General features: G+C 48.2%; 1 protein-coding gene across 7 annotated transcripts in view; it reads right to left on the minus strand.

The window, feature by feature from the left end:
* NAV2 (neuron navigator 2) overlaps window positions 1-10,187 on the minus strand; it is a 722,564-nt gene that overhangs the window by 78,313 nt on the left and 634,064 nt on the right. For 5 of the 7 annotated variants that reach the window (XM_059407175.1, XM_059407119.1, XM_059407146.1 and 2 more), the window contains one exon: window positions 1,241-1,382. In XM_059407175.1, the coding sequence (XP_059263158.1) occupies window positions 1,241-1,382 (142 nt within the window). The remainder of the gene's footprint in view (window positions 1-1,240; window positions 1,383-10,187) is intronic. The other 2 variants (XM_059407156.1, XM_059407128.1) reach the window with 1 other exon arrangement.

The following is a 10,187-nucleotide window of genomic DNA, read 5'->3' on the forward strand; positions in this document are numbered from 1 at the left end:
GCGCCGGTCAGTCCCACCTTGGGGACTGGCTAGGAGGGTGGCACCTCACTTTTCTGCTAGTAAAATGGGTTTCCTAGAACCAATCCCTCTGCCCACAAAGGAGCGCCGTGAGGCTGAGTGAAAGCAACCACGTGAATCCACGTTGGAGCAAACAGAAGGGAGCACGGTATCGGGAGACACACAGTCTCAGAGACATCCAGTCTGGGAGTTTTAAAGTAGGGGCGGAAAACTCCACCACCTTGGGGTCTGGCAGGTATACTGAAGGGCGCAGCTGGCCAGGAGCAGCTGGGACACGCTGGGACAAGGGCTCCCTGTCTGAAAGCGGCAGACACTTGGACACCTGTTGATTGTTGCCATGTGGAGAATCTAGGCTCAAGAAGGCAAAGCATTCTGATCTTTGAAAGAAATCAGAATCTCATTTTCATGTGAAATAATACAATTTTTAAAATTTGACATGGAATCAGGGGTGCCAGGTTGGCTTAGTCGGTTAAGTGTCTGCCTTTGGCTCAGGTCATGATCCCAGGGCTCTGGGATCGAGCCCCTCTTCCGGCTCCCTGCTTGGAGGGAGCCTGCTTCTCCCTCTCCCTGCTGATCCCCCTGCTTGTATGCTCTATTAAATAAATAAATAAAATATTTAAAAACAAATAAAATTTGACATGAGACCTGGTTTAAAAGAAAAGTGATGCCATAAGCCAATGGACAAATATCACCATGAGGATGTGACCTTCAGACCAATAGTTCCCAACCTCTGGTCAGGACATACTGGTCTTCCAGCCCGAGACTGTCAATGTTTGGTCCCAGCCCATCACTCTGCAGAGATCAGCATGTACCCTGGACAGCGGCAGCTCACTGTGGCTAGAAGGGGCCACACACTCCAGACTAAGAAGGACCAAACGAGTCCAGCATCCTCTTTAAAAATAAATAAATAAATAAATAAAACAAACAAAAAACCAACAAAAAGCAGATTCTGAAATGAAAGCCCAGGAAGGAAATGTGGTTTTACCAAGACCTTCACAGACAACAGTGAGGCTTCCCCATTCCTGTTTCTAGTTCCCCATTGCCTGACCTCCTTTCTCTGCAGGTGGAGGCCAGGGCTAGTGAGGGGCGAGCACAGGCAGCAAGCATGTGATCAGGCCTCATCTCATGGACCTGGGGATCCCGCTCACCCTAGATGGCCCACCTGGTCCTCAAGCCCAAGGCACCCTGCTGGCAGGGGCCGCTGGAGGAGACCATCGCTTACCTGCACATCCAGGTTTTTTCTAGAGGAGGCAGGTGTGTTGGCGTAGGAACTGATGGAGGAGCTGGTGTTGATGTCATCGGTGCTGAGGTTGTCTATAGTGTCACTGATCCCACTGCTGACGGAGCTGCTGTCATCCCAGCTGCTGAGACAAACACATTCTGAGCACCAAAACCTCACGCTGGGTCAGCTCAGGCCAACAACACAAACAAGTGCATACCAGCCCCGAAGGTGCCTACAGCATAAAGCCCCAGACGAAGCTCTTCTTGCCTCTAACAAGACTCATCTCCAGGACACCATCTATCCTTGCTGTTCTGGACTGGGAGCTGGGCAAAGTGGCAGAGATGGACCTTCCCCCACATGGAGGGTGGCTGGACAGAGGTGGCTGGAGATGCTCCCTGCCTCCTACCCCGTCCTCAAGTCCATCCTGGGAACTCTGCAGAAGCGAATGGCTACTTCTCAGACCTAGCGGCAGAGGATAAGCAGTGGGCTTGGGGACTATTGCTGGAGGCAGAGAGCAGCGCTCTCCTGGGGGCGGGGGGGGTCAGAGGGCAAACATGGGGTGCTCTACAAAGGTTCTAGACTCCACTCCTGGAGTCAAATCCCAGGGGAAGAAAAGCCTCAGAAGTCAGCAGAAACCTGTCAATTCTATTAGCACTTCTAACTCTAATAGCCTCCCAGGATGCATCTAAAACAGAGTCCATTTCCCAAACCACAAATCCACCAAGGCCACCCCCAACCGCTCAAGTCCAGTCTCCAAGCAATGGTTCTTCTTTCTCCTCATTATCTCCCACTGCCACCAAGACTTTTAACCCATCTCCTGGTCTTACCACGTCTACCTGCCAAACATATCCCCACGTGCCCAACCCTCCACCTCTTCTGCTGCTCCACACTTCCAGCTGGTCTCAGCTCTGCCTGGGCGACCGCCAAGACACCACTGAGCCCCATGCCCCACTTGTCCCTAACAATTTGTTCTCCTCACAGCAGCCAGGACCATCCTTCTGAAACATGAATCATACCCTATGGGTCCGAGGCGTAATACCCTCCATGGGCTTCTTAGGCACTTAGAGCCCAAACTTGAAGTGACCACAAGCTTCCGATCCAGCCTCCCTCTCCAGCCCTGCCTCGTGCCCGCCTCTTCATCCCTCCTGGTTCTCATCTCACAGACTCTTATCCCTTCTATTCCAACAGGGTTCTTGTGGTCAAGACTCTACATTTGTTGTCCCTCTTCCCAGACATAGGACTGGGACTCCCCTCATCCCCGTACCTACAATGCCCACCTCCCACACCCCAACCAAGCCTGCCGCATTCTCTCCTGTTTGGTTGCAGGGTGGTGGGTATAGAGCAGGTGCTCAGGAAATACTCGTGGATTTAAACTTGTGGGAGTGAGAAGTCGAGTAAACTACAAAGGAAGCTTCCAGTACAAATGTAACCTGATCTACTTGATCAAGTGGAAAAGTAAGTACTCTTTTTCTCCTATGGTGCAGGTAGAGGTACCGAGGCTTAGAAAGGTAAGAAAGGTGGGGTGCCTGGGTGGCTCAGTGGGTTGGGCACCTGACTCTTGTGTGAGCTCAGGCTGCAGTCTTGGGGTCATGGGATGGAGCTCGGGGTCGGGCTTGAGACTATTTCCCCCTCCTCTGCTATCCACCCCACCTCTCTCATGTGCGTGCTCTCTCTCTAAAATAAGATCTTTATTTTTTTTAAAAGATTTTATTTATTTACTTATTTGACAGAGACATAGGGAGAGCAGGAATGCAATCAGGGGAAGTGGGAGAGGGAGAGGCTTCCCACCAAGCAGGGAGCCCGATGCAGGGCTTGATCCCAGGATCCTGGGATCATGACCTGACCTGAAGGCAGAAACTTAATGACAGAGCCACCTGGGCGCCCCAAAATAAAATCTTTAAAAGAAAAAAGAAAGAAAGGCAGGCAAGGTTGCATTAGACCAGACAGCCAGCAAAAGATGGACCAGAACCTGGATCCAGCCCTTCTGACTCCAGAACCACCTACTTTACTGTGATGCCAAACGGCTTTCTGTTGTATCAGCTTTCAGCACGCACCAGAACGGCAGGACACGGCTCATGGTCTCAGGAGAGGCAGAGGCTTAGAAGGTCTTACCCACGGGCCCGTGTCCACACTCCCACGTCCAGTGGCAGGCGCCAACCTCGCCGCTTGGTGAGCCACGTCCCCTCAACCTGCAGGCGCACAGCTCATACTTATCCAACCCTTCGGGGCTGAACTCCACTCAGCGGACAGACAGGGCAAGCTGCAACAGCAAGTTGCCACCAGCTGTGGACTCTGAACTCAGCCTCCTCCCCCCAGCTCATTCTTTGACAAGTCATAACACCAAAGCCTCAGTTTCTTTATGGGAGACCCGTGGATGACAGCCCGAGGCTGGCAACCATGTGGCTCTGCTGGAGGGAGCAGGACCTAACAGATGAAGAAGGGCCCAAATCGGCTCTCACGATGATAAATAAATAAATAAATAAATAAATAAATTGCCACAGGAGTCTTTAATTGCATCTGCTCTCTGAGGTTAGCAGTTTAATATATCTGCAATTTCCTATAATCCAGTGAAGAAGAAAGAGGATTGAAGGATTCTCCTGGCTGGCAGGGAGAAGGCGGGAAGTTAGTAACAGATGCCCATGAATCCAAGGCCCGGAGTTTTCGCTTTGAAATTGTACTCCCTCCTCCCGTATTGCCTTTCAACACCAAGCTGTTATGCCAGTGGGGCATGGGGCCCTTATTGGACACAAGCTGCTTCCCACATTGGTGCCCGGAGCATCTCAGAGCTACCCTGACTGAGCCGGCCCAGACAGGAAGAAACAAGTGACTGCCGCCAGGGAAGGTGGGTGTGGGGACCCCAGGGATGAGGATGAAGGCACAGGGACACCGAGGGCAGCCCGGGCTGAGCAAGAGTGGTCTTGGTGCCAGAAACCCTGTCTATGGAGAACCAGCCATGTCCCCCTCCCTTCTGGATCTTTTGGGATACTGGCAAGTCTGTCTGGATGTAAAAATTGGTTACTTCAAACTTGGCCTTTCCCCCAGATTCAGGGTGTCAGTGATCTCGAGCCACCAAGATCAGAGGCAGTGCGTTCCAGGATGGGACTGGAAGGTGAAGTCGTTGGAGGAGATGCCTGCGATAACAATGCTGCCCCAACAAGGGAACGTGGGCTAGACACTGGCTCTTCGGTGCCTCTCTTAGATTTTCACGGCATCCATAAACTTCTGAACAGATGTCAAGTGCTGAAATGATCTCTTTAACTTGGCCTAAGACAGCACTGCCCAAACCTGCATGACCACACAGAAGACGCCAAGAAGAACGGAGCAGGGCTCTGGAAGAGATGCAGAGTCTAAACCTCCAGGGAGCACTTTGTCCTCACCTGCCCGAGAAGGCAGCGAGTAGCACAGAGGGAAGCAGAGAGGAGAGGAAGGATGTCACAGGAGCACCCCTATCCAGCCATACCTGAGGCCCTGGGAAGACAGAAGCAATCGCTGGGAAGCTCGAAGTGAGAATTAATAAATTTCTTTCTTTTGCTCAAAACTAGTTTGCTTTGGGTTCTGTCTCTTGGTATGCTCATGTGACCGAATGGGGAAGTGCCATTTGTTTGTAAAAGGACTCCAGACATGTGGCTGAAGAGTCAGACAGGAAAAAATGTAGAAAGCATGCAGAAGCCATCCAGACAGGAAGAACATTAGCTGCATCCAATCAAGTGGCAAAGGCAATTAGGTACAACCTGCACCCAGTGTACCAAAGTCCACTGACCCAAGTCTGGGTGAGCAATGTCGAAAGGGGTTACAGAAGCGGATTACAATGGAAATGTGAAAGGAACACAAAAGATCTGTGTTTGCTACATGCTGAAATGAGATTCCAGCTCAAGGGATACAGGAGACACAGCAGAGAGAGCTACAGTGTATTCAGCTCTGGCTCTGGAACAATCGTTCTGGAGTACGAGGTGACCATCCCTGCGTCTTGCGCTTGATCCCGTACGATGGTTCAGAGCCCAGTGGAGATGACAAACGTATTGCCCTTTCTTTCTTTCTTTTTTTTTTTTTTAAGATTTTATTTACTTATTTATTTGACAGACAGAGATTACATTTATTTGACTGACAGGCAGAGAGGCAGGCAGAGAGAGAGAAGGAAACAGGCTCCCTGCTGAGCAGAAAGTCGGACGTGGGGCTCGAGTCCAGAACCCTGAGATCATGACTTGAGGCCAAAGGCAGAGGTTTTACCCACTGAGCCACCCAGGCGCCCCTGTATTGCACTTTCTTGGGAGTAAATGACTTTAAATCCTTGGGAAGGTTTAAAAAGAGGGGAGCTGAGGGAGTAAATCATAATATGAATAAAGTACAGGATGAAATCTTTGTGATCACTGGATAATCTCTATATATTTATAATACTTAAAAGAATATGGGGCATATTAGAGAAGGTAAATAAAAACAGTCCTCTGATTTCAGTTTTAAATGAGTCCTCCTTTCCGATTTGGATTTTTAAGATGAAAGGTTTAAGGACTGCAGTCAGCCTGTAAAAAAGAATTACAGAGTTTGAGAAAACCTAATTTATGACATTTTAACTTTATTTGGTTTGCAAGAGTTAAGGGCTTAGGAGATTTTGCTTGTTAGGCTGGTGAGTCTACCCTGTCAGATGTTTAAAGAACTTGAGGAAACCAGGCATGTTAAACTTATGAACGCAATCTAAAATATTTAAGGAAACCTAATTATCCAAGTTTCCAAACAGTACTAATTGTCAAAACTCAATTTGTCCAAGCTAAATTAGCAAAGTACTAATCAAATAACAAGTGGGAATCATCTTAATTTATACAAAACCTCTTGATTTATAGAGGAGATTTATGAGAAAACCTAGGTTTAAAAATCAAAGCTTTAGTAAATCGAACAGTAAAACCTAATGAAGTCTAGGACGTTCCTTTTGGATACAAAAGCACTCTTTAGACATTTAGAAAACTATTATGGCAGATTTTGTTTTGTGAATGAATGAAGGATTTTTAGATGAATGACCAGAAGAACAAATGAACCCAGGAGAGGGGCACCTGGGTGACTCAGTGGGTTAAGCCTCTGCCTTCAGCTCAGTCATGATCTTAGGGTCCTGGGATCAAGCCCCGCATGGGGCTCTCTGCTCGGCGGGGAGACTGCTTCCCCCTCTCCTTCTGACTGCCTCTCTGCCTACTTGTGATTTCTCTGTGTCAAATAAATAAATAAATTAATTAATTAAATCTTTTTAAAAAATAAAAAAATAAATGAACTCAAGAGAACATACCTCCTCTCTCTACTAGTTTTCTCCACTCCAGTTCACCTTTGCTCTACATTGCAAGACTTCCAAATTTACTCCGAAAGAGCTCCCCCAAATCTCAGTGGAAACACTGTGTCCAATATTGTGGGAAGATGAGCAGAGCAGAGCAGAATCCCAGGCCCTCCTCCTGCCTTGCCGGCTGTATTATAGGAAATTCAGAGGAACATGGGATACAGAGCTTGGCTGATCCCCACCCCCCGCTTTTTTTTTTTTTAAAGCATATCATGTTTATGCCCTATAAATTATTTGGCAGAGACAGCTAGAGAAATGGCAAGAAGATCCTTCCATTGATTGCTCTGAACCATCAGTACAAACACAGAGCATCGCAGCCAGATCAGGCACATCCCTTTTACTCTACTCAATGAAATGTTCCCCACATTGGCAGTCACACAATGACACAAAAGGTATGACAAGTGATCATACAGGAAAACAACCTTCAGGGGCTCCTGGGCGTCTCAGTGGGTTAAGCCTCCGTCTTCAGTTCAGGTCATCGTCTCAAGGTCCTGCGACTGAGCCCCGCATCGGGTTCTCTGCTTGGTGGGGAGCCTGCTCCCCCCTCTCTCTCTGCCTGCTTCTCTACCTACTTGTGCTCTCTGTGTGTGTGTGTGTGTTAAATAAATAAATAAAATTTTTTTTAAAAAAAGAAAGAAAACAACCCCCAGTGGGTGGGTGGAAGGAACTCATCAAACACTTGTCCTTGTTCTTCAAGACTCTTAAACTCACTACTTTTGCATCCTAAGCCAGGGACCTTGGAGTCACATGTCCATCTTACCCAGTGAGTCAGCGCCCTCTATGGGTCAGGCATGGCACCAGGCCGTGTGAAAGCAGTGAGGACTCCCAGTTGTCCCTACCCCAGACAGCGAGGCCGGGGCATGTGACAGACAAACACAGAGCCAAGGCACAAATAAAAATGTAACACAGGGAGATGAGCAATGAGAAACTGCACCAAGTAGAAACGGTGAGGGTTCCAGACATTTCTACAGACTTTGATACCTCCCCAAGCCACCAGCCAGGGGTCAGCCCAGATAACAGAGAGAGTCTGCAGAGTGCTAGATCCCAGGCCCACCAACAATCTCTGCTGTGCCAACATCTCCCTGGAGGCATGGAAATGGCAACAGCAAGGGGCCAGGAGAACAAGGTCCTGCCGCCAGCCCTCCCCAGAACTACTACTTCCCATTAGAGTTTAGACACCTCCTTTTCTCTCTAGACCCCAGACTTCCGTAGAATGAGGGAACTGAAAGCAGCCATCCCAGACATCTACCTGACATCCTAGGAGTTTAAGCTCAGAGAAAAGTTGGTCCAGAGGCAAATGGGCACATGGAAGGTCCCAACCAGGCTCAGAGCATCTCCTCCCATTCAGTAAAAACTGCCCAACGGGTAATTGGACGTTCAGTCTTTGGGTTCCTTCTTTGCTAATTTCACCCCTCAAAATATTTTTAAGGCACACACAATCTTTTAAATACTTGGAATGGGTGCCCGTATTTTATACACAGGAAACGATTAGCTAACCCCGAGTAGAGACAGAGACAGAGACAGCCTTTCCCATTCGACACAATCCCCACCTGCTCCTCTTCACGCACCTGGCTGGCCCTGCGATTTGAGTGTGCAGACCCTCCGATAAAGGTAATAATACAAGTCACAATATAGAGTTGGCATTAGACCACACTATTTCTCCACAAAGGAATAGAATGCAATCTTACCTCTTATTTATAGCCACCACTGAAAGGGTTTACCAAAAGCCAGGTACCGTACTAGGCACGTCACATGTATTATTCCACTCCCATTCTTCCCTTGGATGACACACAGGCTTAGGGCCCAGAGGTCAACAGAAGGGTGGGATTCAAACCAGACTCCATGCAACCTTCTAGTTCATCCAAAATTGAGCAAATATAAATCGGCTTGGAAATGTCTGCTAACCAGTTTTATCATCAGAGGACCTCCACCAGCGGACAGTTGCCACGTGCATCAAGAAGAGACCTGATTTTGTCTTGCCATTTGCGACGACATGGATGGAACTTGAGGGTATCATGCTTAGCGAAATAAGTCAATTGGAGAACGACAACTATCATATGATCTCCCTGATATGAGGAAGTGGAGATGCAAGATGGGGGGTTAGGGGGTAGGAGAAGAATAAATGAAACAAGATGGGATTGGGAGGAAGACAAGTCATTGAGGGAGACAAGCCTCAACTGAGGGTTGCTGGGAAACAGGGGTTGGGAGAGGAGGGTGGGGTTATGGACATTGGGGAGGATATGTGCTATGGTGAAGTGTGAGTGTGAGTGCTGTGAAGTGTGTAAACCTGGCGATTCACAGACCTGTACCCCTGGGGATAAAAATATATGTTTATTTAAAAAAAAAAAAAAAGAAGAAGAGACCTCATTTTGACCAAAACCATGGCCTCAACTCTTTGTCTACTAAGCTCTTTATAAAAAAAAAAAAAAAAAAAATTTATTTATTTGACTGATAGAGTGAGAGAGAAAAAGCCCTAGCAGGGGGAACGGTAGGTAGAGAGAGAAGCAGGCTCCTCGCTGAGCAGGGAGCCCAAAGCAGGGCTCGAACCTAGGACCATGACCAGAAATGAAGGTAGATGCTTAACCCACTGAGCCATCCAGGACCCAGGGGCCCCTGTCTACTACCTCTTGAAAGATGTGAAGAGAAAAGATTCTCCAAAAGTGACCAGAAAATCCACTCAAACATGGACAGACCCATAAAGCCAGGAGGATCCTGTTTCAGTCTTTCAAGACATGCTGAGATCACGGTGTCAGGAATTCAGATGTCACTCAGAAGGCTTGAAGCACAAATTTAACAGCCAAACAAACACAAGCTCTCTGCTATGAAGAACAGAGGTGAAAGCATCATAAATGATTTCAGCTCCTCACACTCCCTGTTTTCTCCCCTGTTGTGGGGAGTGCGCATTCCACAGAACCAAGGAGAGAATCCTGCCTTCCCCCATGCACCCCGTCCCCGAAAATTCGCCTCTCATCTGGACACATTTTTTATATCAAGTTCTTCCAGGGAGTATCCAGAATGCAGGAGGAATTTGTAATGGCCCTGAACTCGTGTGATTTCATATTTATAACTTCATCTCCCATGAAGCAAAAAAGCAAAACGGAATCCCAAGGTTAAAGGGATGATTAAACAGATTTTTCCACTAGGGTTTACACACCCATGCGTGAGGAATCCTGTGTTTCAGCAAAAGACTCCCAACAGAGGGGAGACCGAAGGGTCCAGGCGGTCTCTACAATCTTCAGATGGACTCCCTGTGAGATAGTGTTGTTTACTCAAGGGAAACATGCTGACCAATGTTGTAAAAAAAATAAATAAACATCGAGCATACTCGTTCTCCGCTCGCTGATAAACCACAGCAAGTTAGCTGAAAGGAAGTGCCTGAACTGTGGCAACTGCGATTCTCAAAGGTTCTCAGAAGCAGTCTTCATAACAGCAGCACCTAACCCGCTACCCCCAAACCCCAAAGCCTAGTCCACTTGGCATCCTCAGGAGCCATCCAGGCCCCGGCTCTCTGCCTCTCTCCGGGGGGCTGAACGCACGCGTGCTACACAACCACCAAGGCTGTGTCCAGGCCTTACCTGCTTACTTTTCCAGTTCTGCCCCAGAATCACAGTAGAGCTCATTTTCAGGGCCCTG

Source organism: Mustela nigripes, chromosome 1 (genome assembly GCF_022355385.1).
Source record: "Mustela nigripes isolate SB6536 chromosome 1, MUSNIG.SB6536, whole genome shotgun sequence".
Taxonomy (NCBI): Eukaryota; Metazoa; Chordata; class Mammalia; order Carnivora; family Mustelidae; genus Mustela; species Mustela nigripes.